The following is an 18457-nucleotide window of genomic DNA, read 5'->3' on the forward strand; positions in this document are numbered from 1 at the left end:
GGATGCACTGCTAGGCTGAAATTAATTAATTGATGACATATTGATGATGCATTGATAACAGTTCTAACACGCATCAGACAAAAACAGACAAAACTGATTATAGGAATAAGAATACAATTATCTCAGGATGAAAAAGAGGTGTCATACACGTAGAAGACGCAGAGTATGATGACAACTTGGTAAGACAAAGAGATTTGAGAGCTTTGTGATTGGGGCCAATTCTGGTGTGATTGTGCTGTAAACAAAAGTATGTGATTTCCACAGTGGAATTCATATATCACGTCCTGCCTCGTGCATGCCCTACCCATGCGCCACCCTTCACCTGAACACGGAGAATGTCCTGTTGTGAAAGCATGTGACCTGGACAATTTCCCACTTGCAATCTTCATATGTGAAAGGCAAACTCTCTGCAAAGTTTTGACCCAATTGTTTCTGGAGTTGATATTTGAAAGTGGCTATAAACTGAGTACAGCTGGTCATTCATCATAATAATGAAAGTAATCTGGGGCTAGAGCTATTGTCTGGGCAAGCAGCACGCTGGGTTTTGGGTTTGTGGAGCGTAACTGGATTTGGATTGGTGATGGTGTAGAGCAGAACTGGTCCTCCTGGATTAAAGGAGGCAACAAACAAGGTCTAGACTACAAAGAGTGTGCACCAATATATGGACCCGCTGCAGGAGACAGATTTTAACTGATTCTTACGATAAAATGATAACCTTGTAAAATATCATAACAGTTTAGAACTGGTACCATTCAATACAGTCATATATGAGTCTTGAGGTCCTGCTGCTTGGTTAAATTAGTGGGTTTAAGGTCATCATCTGAAGTTGTCTCTGCCACCTCTGAAGTGGCACGTGCTGGATGATGAACCTTGCAGATTAGGGGCTTTTGAGCTGTGATCTCACACCCTTCAGGCCCACACACAGTGCTAAACTGCATCTGTGTGAGAGAAACTACTTCATTTGGATTGATGAGCATCAGGGACAATACAAACCTCGCCTCGTGGACCATTAATCAAGGTATGACTATTGAACCATGATGACCTGCTTTAAACTATGAAATAGCTGCTCATTCCACATAACCAGTGTCCAGAATGAATTTGTTCCTGATTATGACTGATTGCCTGACTTACGCTGATGTATTTGTTTACTGCATTTGTAGACTAGGAGAGAAGCTCAGTGTATTCATTGTTAGAATGAGGGAAGTAATGGAGAAGTGGGGAGGAGATAACAGTGACCTCATGAGGAACGTGGCAAACATTTGGGATTAATTCCACCCTGGACTTTGAATATCTTGTATAATAATACAGGGCATGTCTGAGGAGGTTTTCAAGACAGAGCATGCAATGAAACTTGCAGTGGAACTCCAGTTTTCTACCACATCCCATAGCATTATAAATTATTGTATCAGCTAATACCCAACTTTTGCCGTGTAAACATGGGAAGTTTTCAAACTAAATATGTTTTGACTAACTGTTTACTCAAATAAGACGGATTGGATGATTTGTCTGTGACCGGCAGTACCAGAGATCACTGCACATTCAAATAGTCATAACTTTCCATGACTGAAAGTGGAGCCGCATGCCCAGAGTGCAAGGTGCTTGGATTTGGCTCTTTGGGTGAAAATCCAGTGTGTTCCATTAGTGTCTCTAAGAAACAGCCATAAAATCATTACAAATATATTTATTTAGGATTTTGGTTGGGCTAAAGGCTGTCAGCCTAAAAGCCTGCCTGGCAATCTTTGTGATTTCCTCTCCCTTTACCTCAGACATGTCTGGCTTTTGGTCAATCTCCCATTTGGTCTAGATCAAGTCATGGTCCATGAACACAGGGGTCAACTGACCTGCTGTCACTCAAGTTTTTCAAGGATTTTAAATTCAGGAATCTGCTCTGCTACAAAAGATACATAAACCCGAAGAATGACAGATGTGGAACAATAAAGAACAGACTGACTGAAACTGTTTACCTTCTTCAGCAGTACAAGCAGAGCAGCTTGGGGGCTGCACTAAAAATTAGCCGATTGATGCCTCCAGACATTTCCATTGGTTAGGTGACCCTTGCCTTGCAGGTCATAGAGGTCTGTCAAATGTCTTTTGCCAGAACTAAGCCTGTTAGCTCACAGCCAATCAAATAGTCACACTGACACACCCCTTTGGAATGACACAAAAGGAATGTGTCTTTGTCGATTTCTCTTTTTTTTAATAATGTGCTTTCACTTTGACTTTACTCAAGCAATTTTTTTTGGGATGTTTCTTTAGGATGTTCTTTTAGTTCTTTTTGGATGCTATCTGCACACTGTTTTGACAACTCTGTTAAAATATCGGTGAGAGAGTGATATTTTAGAAAACTACACTGGAAATTACAACTTGCTGAACATGCCATCAAGCTTATTTGATACTTTGGGTAAATCCCAAGCCTCCTTTCCACTGGTAAAAAACCCCACAAACACCCACTAACAATTAGCTTTTGTCTGTAATGGGAATGGATACAATTGGCATTCACTCCTGGGTCAATTGACTCTGTAGTAAGAACAGTTTTTTATCGGCTCTCATCTGATCGGATCAGCAGGGATGGAAACGAGCCATCCAGGTCAACGTGCTCTGTTCTCGCCTTTTCAGCCCGTGTACCTGAGTTTTAAAAAAACAGCGCACAAGTTTTGGTGTAAAATGATCAGAGTGGTTTGTTGTTTTTAAGAAAACCCTGAGGTGTCTGAACAGCATGCTGGTAGAAATGTCATAAATATATATATATACTGTATATATGACAACAGTAGCAGCTTCTATCTAATAGCTTTAACATAATTTTCACAGGACATTAGAAATAAGAGGAACATTTATGGAATGACTCTTGATGACAGTGATTTAAGTTTGATACATTAGGATATTCAGATTTAAGTTAAAATGAAACAACTGCCAAAGCTTCTTCTACAGTAATGATCTGAAAGAGTATGTATTTGGTTTCCCTACCTTGTGGTAGAACTATAAAACATGCAGTGGAAGGGGTTGGTGAGTTAAATACGATGCCTTATGGAATAACCTCATGTTTGCAAATGTTGGCCACTTCCACTGCTTTGTACTTATGGGCTCTGTATATTTTTAATGATGTTATCATTCCTCATTTCTTCACAGTTACCACTGCCTGTGGCACAAATTGAAATAGAACCATATAAATTATTTATGACACTCTCAAGGCTGAAATGTGTGTGTATTTTTCGGGTGACAAAGCATGTTGTTGGAGATGGATTTATAAAAGGGTTGCCTGTACCTCAGCAGAGATGTTTCATAGCACCAACCTGCTGTGCCTTGTTCCTGAGTGTGTGAGTTGTAGGAGCCAGTTGTGTATGTATGATGTAATACACTGTATGTTATGTATATGTGTGTATGAGATCCATACATATATATCAGGGATGAATGGGCAGGGTTGTGGCCACAGACCGGACATTTCAAGCAGTGTTACGGTTATTTCCTTCATTGACGTGCTTCCTAGTATAGCCTCTTCTGACACAGCAATAGGAGAATGACCAACAATCAATCCTTCTTGATATCACCATCCATCAATCCATCAATCCATCAATCCATTCATTATCAGTTCCGCTTATCCTTTAAAGGTTGCTTGGGGGGCCTGGAGCCAGTCCCATCTGACATTGGTCAACATGCAGGGTGCACCCTTGGTTGTTAACATATCCCAGGGCCAACATACAGAGACAAACAACCATTCACACTCTCATTCACACCTACATTATGGGCAATTTAGAGTCTTCAATCTGCATGTCTTTGGACTGTTTGAGGAAGCTGGAGTACCTGGGGAAAACCCACATGGTGAGAACATGCAAATACGGCAAGAGCATGCAAACTCCAAACAAAAACACCCAAGCCAAACCAAGATCTGAACCAAGAACATACAGTACTTGCTATGAGGTTACCAAGCCGCCAACTCATAAGACCACTCTCAGCTACCCCCATCCCCTATGAGAGACAGTGCTGTGTGTGCAGATGGAGACTTTGTTTGTGTCTGTGAGCATCCTATAGTTAGTGTTGCATGCTCAGTAAATTGTGAGATCTGCATTTTATTTATAAAAGTGGAACCGTCTGCTACTGCGACTTTTGAATTGGCAGGACCGAGAGCAAAATAGGAGGTGGTCAGAAAAGAGACATGGTCAGAGTTAAACTGGAAATACTGACCAGAATGGCATCGAAAAGAACAGGGGGATTAACAAATTGCTAACAGCACAACACATAAAGGCTGGAAATAAGTGGTGCAGAGCTTACTGAAGACATAAGCTTATTACGATTATAACTGTGACTGTGGAACTGTTGCAAAACAGTTTGTCCAGTCCCTTCCTCCCCAAAAGTGCAAAAAATAAAAATGTGAATGAGTGTGCACATACAAACCACTGCCATAGTGCCTCTCCATGGACTATGGAAGTTTTATGGCCTCACTAGTTTTTTGAAACCAGCTTTGTTTCTCCCAGGATTGCAGGGAAAAATTTAAAGCCAAAATTTCACCAGTCCAGCTTGATTGGCACTTTGTCATCTAAAATCTTTTCCGTTTTCTTTTCCTTTTTGAGTCGGGTGTAAAACTCACATTACGGTCTTAATGGGATGATTTAACTCCAGTAATGACCTGATGTAGGTGTTTGGACCGTGTGGATTGGTGAAGTCCATGGAGCTTGACAGTTTGTGGTCTATGTGCCGAGCTGACCGTCTGATGCCTGTTTTTCCAGGTGTGGCAGTTAAAGCCTCAGCTCCGCATGCAACTTTGTTTTTTGTTCCTGTGTTACCAAGAATTACCATGGCTGTGTGGGAGCCAAACAGAGAATTATAGAGATTCATTAAGCAAGCAAAATGACAATTTTCCTCAAGTCTGATTTGAAGGAGTATTCCACAGATGTATTTGCATTTCACCCCCATCACTCTCATTGTCATGGTTAGAAGAACTACTTGATGGAATAGTTTGAATTTTCTGTATATAATTTGTTTTCTTAGCAAGCATGAGAAAATGGATGCCAGTATTATGTCTGTGTAAATTTTTGTAGCTGGAACCAGAACAGGGAAACATCTTTTAAGCTGAGACCAAACTGGATCAGCCTCATGTTGACATGGAACACTCTTTTGCTGATAAGATATAAGTTAACAAACCCCACATTAACACTAACACGAACATCTCTTAAAGGCTCCCTCTTTTTTTCTCCATTTAAAAACTCCCTCAGCCTTGTTAATGGATGTGGTGAGAAGGCACTAAAAGCTAATTTCTCTTTGTTTTGACAGCTCCATGAGCTCTACGCTCAGCTTTGGCTGCGAACTCATGAAGTCCTGTCATGCGCTTGGCCCGAGGATAGAAACTGAAAACTTGAACATGTCCATCTGCACTCACAGACGCTATGAGTGGTGGAATCCATCAGAAGGCTTCCAATTTAAACACTTTCCACAGCTATAACATCAAGTAAATAAGACACGTGGGAGTAGAGTGGTAATTGATTTAGGTCTTATACTCAAGTTTGATTTTTGGCAAAGAGAGCCAGGGGGGTGTTTATTTGACAAATTTATTGGCATGTTTTAAGCCTGTAAAATGCAACAGTCTGTCAAAACTGTTATTTCCATCAACAGGAGTACATAACCACCCTCTATGACCCTTCCATGGGAAATCAGTCCTACAGAGGAGCCTGCACCTACACCTGCTGGCACCAAGCAAAGAAACTCTGAAATCAGAGACGAAGAGATAATTAAATCTGCTACAATTGTTACAAACTGCTGTAAGTAACAATATATTAACAAGAGCATACTTAGTATAGTACATACACATGGTGTATGACATCTCTGACGTATATTCAGTGACTAATCTGCTGCACGGTTTATTCCATCTGTTACTTTACAGTGACTGAAAACTGCTGAGAACCTCTAAATACAATGGAAACCAAATATAGTGATCACCCATTTATACCGGCTCCATCAGTAATTTACTGCTCCTCTCTGTGTCTCTATCATTTGTGCTGTGCCCTGCCAACCCAATCGAGCCAAATCGAGGGGAATTAGGTTATAGTAATCAAGCACTTACTTGATCATTTTGGCCTGTACAACCCAAATCACTGTGGGACTTCCACTGTATGAAGAATTACTAATCAAATTGCAGATCTCTAAAACCTTCCTGCTGTTTCATGCTATTCATATTTCCCTTTTATGTGGTGCTGTCTGGGGTTTCAGATGTTATGCTTTTACATTTATAAAGATGTTTATGTTATGTAGAATAGCAGTAACAGAAGACTGTTGATCTGGACATGTATTTGACTGTGCAGGGTTTCAGTGTCTCAATGAAAGGGAGAAAATTGACACTGACCTGCTGAACAAAGATGATCTCACTGTGTGATGACTATTTTCTGTGGGCAGACCTCACCAGCGCTCAGTTTTGACCCTAGGTGACTTTTCTTTTCAACTTACTTTGATCGGTTTTCGTTACGTGAGACCTGACCTCTTCCCTGCACCCTGAACATTCGCTCTGATTTAGGTTTCAGCTTTAGAACAGTCAGAGTTTCTGTTTTGAGAGCATTAAAAAATCCCCTTCAGGTCCCACAGGGGACTGCATGCTAACCACACATTCCTCTTGTGTGACAAACTGCTAAAAAGCATCCATTACAAAGGATAGATCAAAAATGCAAAACAATTTTAGAAAAAACAAACACTGTTGATATTTTACATGTAGGCTCTGATCTTATCGCTGCCCATAAGCAAACACCAGCATAGCGGGCAGTGGAATGCAAAGATGAAAACCTTGATTCATAGTGTTATGAAGTTCTCATGAAGTTTTCTCCTTGAAAAAAGTGTGTTATTCTTTACTATATTTTATCTCACCTGTCCTTATGTGACCCTCCATTTGACACATGGATACTTTGCCTTGTATCTTAAATTAATGTGGACATTTTATTTAATAAAAATAAAACAAGCGTATTCTGTCCATTTCCATTTGTAGGTCAGCATTCCTATTAATCCATATTCCTACAAAGCTGCTCAACTCTGGCTGTAGACATGTTTTTTATCCACTTGGACTCAAGGATGAATGGATTCAAATTTTGTGGCCTAAGGTCAATGTCACGATTACCTAATTTAACATAGCCACAACTTTTTACTTTAAAGAGCGCTGTGCTTAACAATCGTTGACAAATGAGCATGTTTTTAGGACAATATTTGTTCTAAAAGGTATTTAGAAAAATAAAAAAATAGTGGCAATACCCTTTTTTGAGGCCTTGGTAGTGTCTGCAGGTAGTCCTCTCAATTTGCATTTAGCCCCAAAACTCACTGATATGACAAGATAGTCTGAGAGGTTGATAAGCCCCTTGTTGCACCACTCACTTGACTCCAGATAATAACAAAACGTCACAACAAATGTGAATGCTTTGCCTTGCAACCTGCATGCAGGTAAAGGGCTTTGCTTTCCTTTGCATGTTTTCTGTGTAGTGCAAGCAACAGCCGATCAAATTGTGTTTAGACAAAAACTGGAGTCAATCAGATCGCTTTAATTCAAATGCAGGTCCCTGTCTGACATCAGAGGTGACAATTAATAAGAGGAGGCAGAGGTAACTGCTGAACTTGGTACATGCTTCATCTGAAGTTTATTTCCTATGTGCTTCTACGTGCATTGCATGGACAGCTAGCATGGCAGGTAATCATGCAATCCAGGCTATGTTTTATTTATTTAGCTGTATATTTCCAAGAGAAAACTGTGGTTGTTGTCATTGTGATCATAATGACTGATCATCAGGCACAGCCGAAATTAAGTATTAAAGCACGATGTGTCTCCACTTCATTCCACAGGCAATTTTATTTATAAAGGCTTTATTTGTGTATTTTATTTTACTATTTTAAAACTAGATACAGGCACAATAACACGTTTCACTGCGCATTGTACCATGTATAATTGTGTACGTGACAAATAAAGCTTATCTTATCTTTATAAATGTTCTTTTGTGGGAGCAAGCTGGTATAAAAAGTAATTGAGCTACGAACACCACTATCTTGAGATTTGCAGCCAGATTCTACACAGCAGTGAGTGGGGAATGGAGCCACGGTAGTTTTATCCTGCAAATACATGTGCTCTACCATTTGTAAGTTAGTCTCAGCTGTCAATCATGACATTTCACCCCATTTTTATAGCATCAAATGAAAAAGTCAAGGCTTCACTTTTGGGGAGCTCAAGTCCTGCATCTTTATAAACAGTCTATAGAAACATGGCATGGCTAATCTAACGAAAATAATGATTCCTTCAGGTGATTATATATTATATGTTAATTAAAACATAATTATGAATAGTATATGCCAATAGATCCCCCTATATTGCTTAACACTGGAGACTTAAATGATCTTGAGAGCATGAAGATGTGCGGTGCACTTTTATTTTCTACCAACTACGTATATAGTAAAACTAAATGGTTTGAACTTCCTCTTTAGTGTCGTATACTACACATTATATATCCTCACCTATAAGTCATGAAGATTAGGAAACTCATAAAGCACTTCTCCATCTGTTTTATAGTGAACTATCCCTGAAATTGATTCCATAGTTTCCTGTAAATGTCAAAGGGAATACATTGGACGATAAATCATAGTCACCCGTGCTCCGTGATTTTGCAGTATTCTGTCTCCCATCACCAGTGAACTGTGTGTCTGTTTTCCATGAAAAGATGACCTACTTGAATTTTGGATGATTTAGGTGTTCCCATATATGCTCGACCACTGTTGCTAACACAAAGCAGCATTTGCAAATAAACATGCTTCAGCTGTTCCTTGGATAGTTACTGACTGAGGCAAAACCAATAGCTTTTGAAAGTGACTTTGCATCCCACGCGAAACATAATTGGCATGCCCCAAATCTCATGTGTGAGAAGGCGACTGAATGGAAAACCTGGTTGCAGATGGATGAAAGTCATCTAATAGCCAGCTGGGTTCATCAGGTCTCTGCCTCTAATTCCTTTAGCAGGGCCTTTGTTCTGGAATCGGCCTTTTCCTGCTATTTCTTACCCCATGAGTTATGTAAGGTTGGCTGAAAAAGAAACTGAACTTCGGCAGCAGTCGTCTGGACACTTGACTGCTGCTCCTTCACCCAGACATCTATAGCAGACGACAGCCTTTGAAACCCTGGAGCCTCACACTGTCTGGTTGCTATTTTCATCACCTGGAGTTTGGCCCGTTTCAGAAATTCTGTCTTTTTCTGTTTTGCCTCAGTATGTCACCAAAGGTGATGAAAGGCTGATCAGATTGGCCGAACTGTGTTCATTTTGGCTTGAAATTCTCCAGTTTCCCCTACTCTCTTAGTCTGGAAAAGCTTCATAGGATTGTTGTTGTGTGGAGGCTCGGGCTGATTTCAGTGGGCTGCAGTGGAATGAGGTGGGGGTGGGTTATGGTTTTCTGAGGCCAGGGACTGGAACTGGTCCTCACTTGTATAAAGAGAGAGCGTGATTCAGGCAACATGTTGAGTATTTGTAATGTGATGGAATCCTGTCAAAGTCTGAGCGTGCCATGGAGGGTGGGAGGCAGAAGAAGAAGAATGCATTGTTTGTGGAGAGTCGCACTGTATGGAGAGAGGAAGGTGTGAAGGAAGAGGAAAAAGAAGAGACTGGAAAAAGAACTCCTGCCTGTCATGTCCCATTTCCCGAGGGATGAGAGCTCTCTGTTGAACAATAATTATTGGGTACTGTTTTCTGCTGCTAAGATAAATTCCTAGAGAGAACACATATAAAAATGTTCCCCTCAGATCTCCTACACAAGTGTATTTTACTGATTGAACAACCACAGAGAACAGAACATGTGTTTAGACAGAAATGGAGACATGGATTATGGGCGGGTTAATTGTGTTTGTTTGTTTTGCTGATCCTAAATTATTCACCCACTATCCGAATCCCTTTGTCGTTTTATATTTAAATCTTCTTCTTTTTGTGTTTACAGAGCACTTTTTCCACTTCCCAGAGCCCTGTTGCTTGTTTAGTTTCTTTAACGATCATCCTTTCCATTGCAATTAGTTATTTTTGAACTGGGCAGAGTTTACATCAGCCCAGGCTGCGGCATGATCGTGGTCATTGATTGGCACTGCCAGACCCCCTTTTGAGTTTTCTTCTTCTCCTCTACTGGTTCAGTCAGTTGCTTGGCTGCTTCATATGTGCTGCAGTGTGACTGTGTTATTTTTAATGCTGACAGCTTCACTACCATACTTGCCTTGGAAATTACAAAAAACAACAACAAGTTGTGAAGCTACAATATTAAAACTACAATAAGATATGATCCCATCTCTGCCGTAAAAAAAATATTCTTCTCTTTTCATGGAAAACCATTGACTTATTAAATACCACTCAAGAAAGGAAGCAAGAAAGTTGAAACCGGTGGTCTCATTGCTTAAATAGTGTGCCGTCAGTTCATTTCTCCAGCTTGTGGTCAGATACCACATCCAGTCATATAAATGTCCCTGTCTCCTTATGAGTGTGCTGTATGTCTGTGTGCTGGGCTTCAGAGGATACTGTGCTCAGCTAATAACCGTAGGATGTCAAACTCACGGTGAGCATGACAACTGGAGAAAATGGATCTTTAATGCGAATTAAAGCACAGAGCAAAATCCACAGCACTGTTTATCCTAATATAATGGCCATGGCTGAAATGTTTGGTTTACCTCGACAGAGACATAACCAAGACCCCACTGTAGCCAATAATCATCCAGTCTGAAATCCCTCCGTGTCATTGTTTGTGCCTGCTTTAGCTGCTGAGTAACCAGGGTGTAATAAAAGCTTGATTTGATCTTTTATACTCATACGTTGAATGTCTCTATGGCGATGTCATTGTATTGGTCTCTGTCTGTCTGCAACTTCGGTCCAGACTGCAATGTCTCAGCAACTATGGATTGATTGCCATGAAGTGTTGTACAGAAATTTGTAGTCCCCAGGGAATGAATCCTACCACCTTTGGTAATCTGCAGTTTTATTATTTTATTTCAGATTGCCACGGAATAAAGTACAGATATTCATTTTCCTGAGGGGAGATAAATAAATATATTATTTTAGCCTTGTAACAAGGACATCCAGTGGCATTGCTGAACTGCTGAACCTGTGTTCGACATTTGTTTGACTCTGTGTCTTGCATTGTCTTCACGTTGTTGCTGATTTATTGGTGAGCCGACTCCTTCTCAACATCACAAACATGGTGAGCATATTAGCATCCTCTCATGCATTTAGTATTTAACTCAAAGCAGAGCTGCTAAGAGTCTTTGTATTGTGTTCTTGAATTTCTTTTCATTTATTCTAATGGAACATAGATCACCCAGCCCACTCCCCCGTGACATTTATTTTGAATTAAGGGCAGATTTTAATAAATGAATGTTTTCAATCAATAGAGACGACTCCCCACATGACCAGAGTAGTACAATATATTCTTGTTTAATTGTTGATCTAATTTGACAAATTGAAGTTGTGAACTGGCAATGATTGAAACAGGATTACTGTTTCTTTAAGGGAGTCAATATCTCCTCTTAGGCTGTTGCTTTATCCAGTATTAAAAAGATAGAGCCAACACATTACTGGTAATAAATACTGGTACTAAGTTTGTGGTTTATTATACAGTAGTTTAACCCTTTCATTTTTGACCATTTGAACGCTGACTAAGAGGTGTTGATGAATCTATTATGAATCTATTAGGAACATGCACATATTAAACTCTTGTTATTAGCATTGGCATGTTTTTGTTTCTGTGGAGACCTGTTTGACTTCCCAGCTTTAATAAAATGATATCTCAAATTTCCCAGCAGCTAGCCTGGCAGGAGGATCCAGTGTGTTCATTTTGGAGTGACGCTCCTGTTTAAACCTGTTTTGAAAAGCCATGGATCTCCACCAGGGAGTCGTCCAATTGAATAAATGTGTTTCTTTCCCTGTGAAAGGCAGACAGTACCTTGGCTATTTCTCAGCCTTTATTTACCACAAGTCACACTGTGCTAGTGGTAACACTTCAATGATTAATCCAGTACATGTTCACAGCAGAGGCCCATTTTGTACATGCACACAACTCAGTGTAGAGCAGGGGTGGGGAATCTTGTATACAGCTCGCAAGACAATTTGATCGAGCCTGCGAGACATTTCAGAAATGCAAAAAAGAAATTGTCAGCAATTTATTTTTCAAGGTAGTCCCCTCTAGCCGTATGTGTAGCGTGCCATTGCTGACAAACATCATGACAACTATCAATGAAAGAAAGTAGGTGCACAGTGCTGAGAAATGGACAAACAATTATTTTTTGGTCAAATCCAGAGGTTGCTTCATTACAGCTGGAAACACTTATCTGTATGAGTTGCAAGGACAAATATGCTTGGACAAAGTTAACAAAGCAGAGTTTGGGCATCCAACAAGCAGCTTTCACAAGACCACATTCTGACTGAGACAGTGTTGTGCAGGCAATTTTTGTGTTGATTGAGCTTGTAGCTTAGAAGCTGAACCATCACTTAGACAGAGAACTGGTGAAGGAATGTTTTGTTGCTGCTGCTGCGGATGAATTCAAATGTTTTCACAGGGCTAGTTTGTCTTGAGGAAGTTTGGAGTTTTTCTCTCTGGCTTGCAATGAAACAACAGACATAACAAATAACAACCAACTAGGCTCTTTGCAGGATTACTGAAGTTTGATTGATGAAATTTGTTTGATGAAGCGTGATTGAATTTGTTTTGGCTAGAAGCAGCTCCAAGTAGCATCATCATCACTGCCATCTGACCTATAAGATATATACCTCATGCAAGTGAAGCAGTTCCAACCATCAGAAACGTTAATCTGATATATGTAATCGATAACTAAGTCTGGTCTGCAATGTTTGGTCTGCATTGTATAACATTTAAATGGCCCTCAATGAGAAAAAGTCCCCCTATCACTGGTGCGAGAGATCTCTGTGTGATGCTTGTCACTGCTAAGTAAAAGCACATGTAGCTCCACCACAATCCAGGAGGTGATATACAGTCTTATATTTCACAGTATGCTAAATGTGTCTCACTGTCTCTCACTTTCTATGCCGCTTTGCGACTTGCATAACTTTTCATGTTGCATAACCATTTAGACAGGGTAAGTCAGCTATGTCAAACAGCTTAGTGTGGATGAGAAAGTAATAGGTCTAACAGTAACAGTTTTGTGAGTCCAATGGCAGCTCCAACTGGCTGACAGCTGGAACAGGTACAGAGGTGTATAAACAAACTCTATGACTCCGAAAGTTTCCTTTATTTCTCTTTAAATAAGAGCACTGCATGGTGTCAGTTATAATAGGTTGGAAATTAACCATAACATTTGACTATATTTAGTGTTTATATGTTTTTATTGAGTAATTTCACATGGTCATGACCAATTATTTGCTCTGTACAAGGAAATCATATCTTTTTGCACTAATCATTAAATATTATCTCTTTGATAGCCACTGTTCGTACGCTGCATAGTTTCCAAGGCAGTGGTCGCCAGACTGAGGTCAGGATCCCCCATGAGTTCCCACGGTAAATTTTAAGGTGTACATGTTAATCACACAGATTCAAAGCCAAAATACATTTGTACTGCACAAAACTCTTAGTCATTTTTCTGACTTTTCATTTTTTATTTTTTAAACTTGACACAAAATGTCCACCGTTGGACTGGGTTTGGATTTATAGCTCAGTGTCAGGTTTCACACACTGTGAGGCTCAACAAAAATCATATATGATTATACTTTTATCATATTCCTATAGTAACCATGGTTCTATTCTTTTATCGGCCTTGTGATACAGGACAGTAGTGGGCTTTGCACAAACTAAAGTGTTATCCAGGTAACCTATTTCCCCATATCATTCCCGAATAGAGAGTATAGAGTCCACAGCTGTGCAATAATTTATTTTATTCACTGTGATCAAGTGATTGTCAGAGAGAAATAAAGCCTTTGCTCGACATGTTTTTTATGTTTTATCTGCAAATCTGTTCATATCCTGTGAATAGTTCCTTCTTTTCTTGTACGTGGAAGGATATCATAAATTCTGGTATTTGAAGACGTATATAAGTTTTATTTGACACATTGTTTTTGAACTGTGGCCTTGCCTCTCAGCAATTACATTTGCTCTCTGTCAAAGTGACATTTCAGAGGCTTTTACAAAATGTCAGGCATTTGTTTTTTGAAAGTGAAAAAGTTCAAGTTACACACAGAAACAATACAGGAATTGTTCGCACTTCGTTGACATTTACCTCCTCCCGCTGGGCACAGTCCCAATCTTAGATGTTGGCTCTGTTCATTTCCAATTAGGGCCCTTTCAAACAAATAAAAAAATAGGAGAAAATTCCCTGTCATATTTTTTCTCGTTGAAAACAAACTGACATATGTGTCTGCTGTGGCAGATTTGGGGCTTAATTATATTGAAAAATCTCGTACTGTGTGACTGTGACCTTTGACAATATTTTCACAGTCTTTACTCAGTGATTTGTGTCCATTGTGTCAGTTGAACATTACGTGGCTCGCTAACTGAGGGCGCCAAGCACAGGGGAGATTAAGGTCATGCCGTTGGGGTGAAGAATGGCGGTTGATGGTGTTTTGTGTGGACGCGGGTCAACGATTGGAGGCTGGTACCCTCACATGGAGAGCAGCTTCTCCTCTTGCTGGCCCCCTGCAGCTTTTCCACAGTCCCCGGGGTGTGTTTTGTGTCGGGCCGCAGGTCAGTAGTGCTGCTGTTTTAGGCCATCAGGTTGTTTTCTTTACCCTCTCTGTTCTCGCCACACTCTCTTACAGAAGGAGCCAGACATAGCAGCTCCGCGCTTTGTGGCACTCCTCTCATCTAGAAAATGAGGCGAATGCTGTTCATTGTGGTTGTTTTAGGAGCAGCATGCTGACATGCATGCACACATACAAACACATGTGCATTTATCTTTCTGGGCATCCCTATAAAGAGAAATGTGTTGTTTGACAATAATTCACAATCAAGGCACTTTCAATCAGAGATCATTTGAAATTACGGGTGTCCCATAATGATAAGCAGCTGATATTTTACATTCTTCAAAGATTTTGACAAGTGACAAGAGTTTGTACGTCTTGCCATCTGTTGCTTTTCTTATCTTGTTTTTGCAGAATGGTTCTGCTGGAGTTTGCAGAGTGTTTTTGTTGCTGGGATATGGTTCTGGCCTGCATGTCGTTGGCAGCTGACATCTAAAGCTTTTCATACTCTAAAACAGTCTGTGTCACAGTTAGTTTTCCAATGGATGTTAGTCATCGATCTGTCATTAACAAACATAGTTTGTGGATGATGGTTTCTTGAGCAACATCCATCCTTTAAAAACCAATTTGATTAAATAACATCTAACAACATATAAATTGAGGCTGGTGGTGTCTGTAATTTGGACTTTAGTCATGCATTTTTAGTCAGCTATGCTTTACTTGTGGTGACCATGCACTCTCAAAGCATATGTGCAGTAATCTTTCCTATAACACATGAATGAGTGGCCTCTCATGACATCTGTTTGATTTTTCAAAGTGAGAGACGTACTACGATGCATACTTAATATCTGCTCTCACATCACTAGATAAGATAACTACAAGTAAATCATGATTGTGGCAGTTGGGACGAAGGGGCAGTTGAGTTTGTTTGAAATGCCTGCAGGCACTCATTGGTCGAAAAAGGTTGGTAACCGAAGAGTAGAAATGATGCAGGACATGTCCTGGTTTTGCTTTCATGTTAACCTAAAAACCATACAAATATCAGAGGGTGGAATTTTCCCTGAACTCTCAAGTGAAATTCTAACCCTAAATTAGCAGACAAAATGACTTCACTTTGCAACTATGTTCTCACGCAAGTTTATAAAACACTATTTTTTTCCCGATTTAATTCCTCTCTCCCACGGTCTAATCACACAGGGATACAGAGCCTGGTACTTTTATGGACTGTCATATCAAACGCATCCACTTGACACCAGTTCGAAATTCTTGGTCTGAAAAGATCATCATTATCTTAACAGGCAGTGATAACAGATTTAAAACGGCAGGAGTTCTGACATCATGAGACACTGGGGATCTGCTCTTGATACACTGCAGAATCTCTGTAAGGAATTGGTTCATGTTTATATGTCTTGCTCGCTCTGCTGGATGGTGTCGCAGATGCTCCTGCAGCTCTACTTTAAAATACTCAACAAGGGCAAAAGGTCATGAGGTCACCACCTCTCTGAAAGCACAGAGAAGCAGAGGATGAGAATTTCAGGAGCAGAGGATTAATGGCAAGCTGGACCCAAATTGTTTTTGGTGATATTCAGGTTGACAGATTAGGATTTATGTCGAGCCTGCCTGTCGGCTCTGATCCATCTTGTAAAGTTGTTTTCCAACAGTCATAATGTGGGGTCAACCTTTCAGCCCCACTGCTGCTCTTTCTCCCAGAATTCCTCATAATGCTGTTGCTGGCAGTGGCTCACACACTCAGCAGGCCACTCCTTTTCTCCGCTCCTATTCCGCTCTCACTCAAATACATTGTGTAAAGACAAACCACATCCAGCTTCCCACAGCTCTTTACAGCTGTACAGACATCACCTAGACGCTTTAGAGGATCTACCCATGGTGCAATTCAAACAGCACACATTCATTTTCATGTGTAGATGTGCTGACATATGCAGATGTGTGTCATTACATTGCCAGACGTCTGTGTCTATGACCTTTGTATGACCTGCAGATCTTTTTGCACAGAGGGGATTGTGTCACTTTTAAAAGCTTTATAGTACGTTTCTCTTAAACACATTGTTTCTGCAGTAGAGCTGCAACTAACTGTTACTGATTATTCATTTAAACATGCAGCCAAATAAATGTCAGAGAATACAAACACTTATGTGTACACCACATCAACACCACATCCAAAACAAATGGCGATTTGCTTTCTTGTTTCCTGGCCAGACTAATTAATTTAACTACCATTTATTTATTGTTTTGTCTATCCCTTGTTGTCGTTTTTCATGTAAAAAAAACAATTGGTCAGTCTGACCTACAGTTCAGGGTTTGAGTTCAACATTACTGATTAGAGATTAGAAAGGAACACTGTTTTTTTTTACCAAAGTCGAGGAAACATGCCCCGCTCTGGGACCACTGATGTTTCTTGCATGAGCTCCTCTAACATTTAACTGTAGTTATTTACTCATTAACTGTCATCCTATCATGAGTGATCAAACAAACACATGAAAAAGGATTGTGCAGTATCCCTCAGTTTTTTTTCCTTACATTTGTTGTGGGTAAAATAGATTGTTGTAACATTTTTGAAGCCACATATTATATCTTAGTGTTTGAGGTTAGGAGTAAGATTTCCACTTGGGAATCTTTCTTTTCTATTTGGTGTGGAAGTGGAAACGGATGTGGACGATTTGTTGTACCTCATGCCCAGTTTGTCAAAGCATTTCTATGTAACATTCTCATGTCTCTTAAGATTTCTATTTTCCATTCTTTCTTTTAACAATGTCTCAAACTGTTTCCAACTGTTTGACATATCCCCAACGTTTCCTTCCAACAGTGTTGACCTGGGATGGGTTTTCTACTTTATGAGCAAATTCTTACAAATAGTGATGTTTTAACTGTTGCTGGCACATGACGGAGGTGTTTCCTCCATATAACCAGATGGATTGGTCAAGGTAAGAAAGACACTGCAGCTGGGCCCCATGCACTGAGATGATCTCTTGATCCTAGGATTGTCACAGAGAGAAGGAAATTGGTGCCAGGGAGCAAGGAAAGGAAGGAGTGAGGGTTGGTTAGAGGGGTGTGGTACTAAAATGAGTGCCTCAAGTGTCCAAAACAAAATCCCTACAGAGCCTGAGGATCAGGGCTAAGCATTAAAAACCCAGGTGCCATCAGTATTCAATAAAGTTCTCGGTTGAATGAAGAACGGCAGAAAATATTTAACAGCTTCAGTTCAAACAGTATCTGAACTAAAATAGCTTAAAGCTGTTTTCCCATGAAATCTTTAATAAGAAGTTTGTAAGTGTTCATGAGTTATTTTAGTTCTTATGTTGCCATTTTAAACAAGGTTATTTCAGTGGCAGAGTATAGCATGACAAGAGCATTGGGTGTGAGAAACAGCACATGACCCTGTGCTGCCTTTTGAATATTAGTCTTAAATCTTCATATTCTTCTTTTTGTTTTTCTGTGTTGCAGGGGGCTGTTCATCACCATTCATGACCATGGACACATCGCTTCACTGCTCCAGAACTGGCCAGAAAAAGACATCAGGGTAAATGACATCGGCTCAAAGTGGCATTAACTCTTTGATAAATAGATTAATTATTGCTACTGTATTTGTCTGAATCTGAAATAGTCCATAAGAAATGTACAATTGTTTGAGTAGATTGATAAAACTACAGTGCCCGAATATGTATTTGTTGCAGTATTGTTGGTTTAGGCCTCAGTGTGACAGGCTTAGAAGAGAAGATACAAAGTGTTGAGACGGATTAACAAATTATTGGTTTTGTTATTTTCATTGAAATGATTCTGGC

General features: G+C 40.0%; 1 protein-coding gene across 1 annotated transcript in view; it reads left to right on the plus strand.

Annotated features, from left to right (window-relative positions):
* Nucleotides 1–18457, plus strand: part of me1 (malic enzyme 1, NADP(+)-dependent, cytosolic) — an 82020-nt gene that overhangs the window by 38757 nt on the left and 24806 nt on the right. Inside the window, exon 4 of the mRNA XM_020091047.2 lies at nucleotides 18120–18195. Coding sequence (XP_019946606.1) covers nucleotides 18120–18195 — 76 coding nt within the window. The remainder of the gene's footprint in view (nucleotides 1–18119; nucleotides 18196–18457) is intronic.

This window comes from Paralichthys olivaceus, chromosome 13 (assembly GCF_024713975.1).
Source record: "Paralichthys olivaceus isolate ysfri-2021 chromosome 13, ASM2471397v2, whole genome shotgun sequence".
NCBI classification, from domain to species: Eukaryota; Metazoa; Chordata; class Actinopteri; order Pleuronectiformes; family Paralichthyidae; genus Paralichthys; species Paralichthys olivaceus.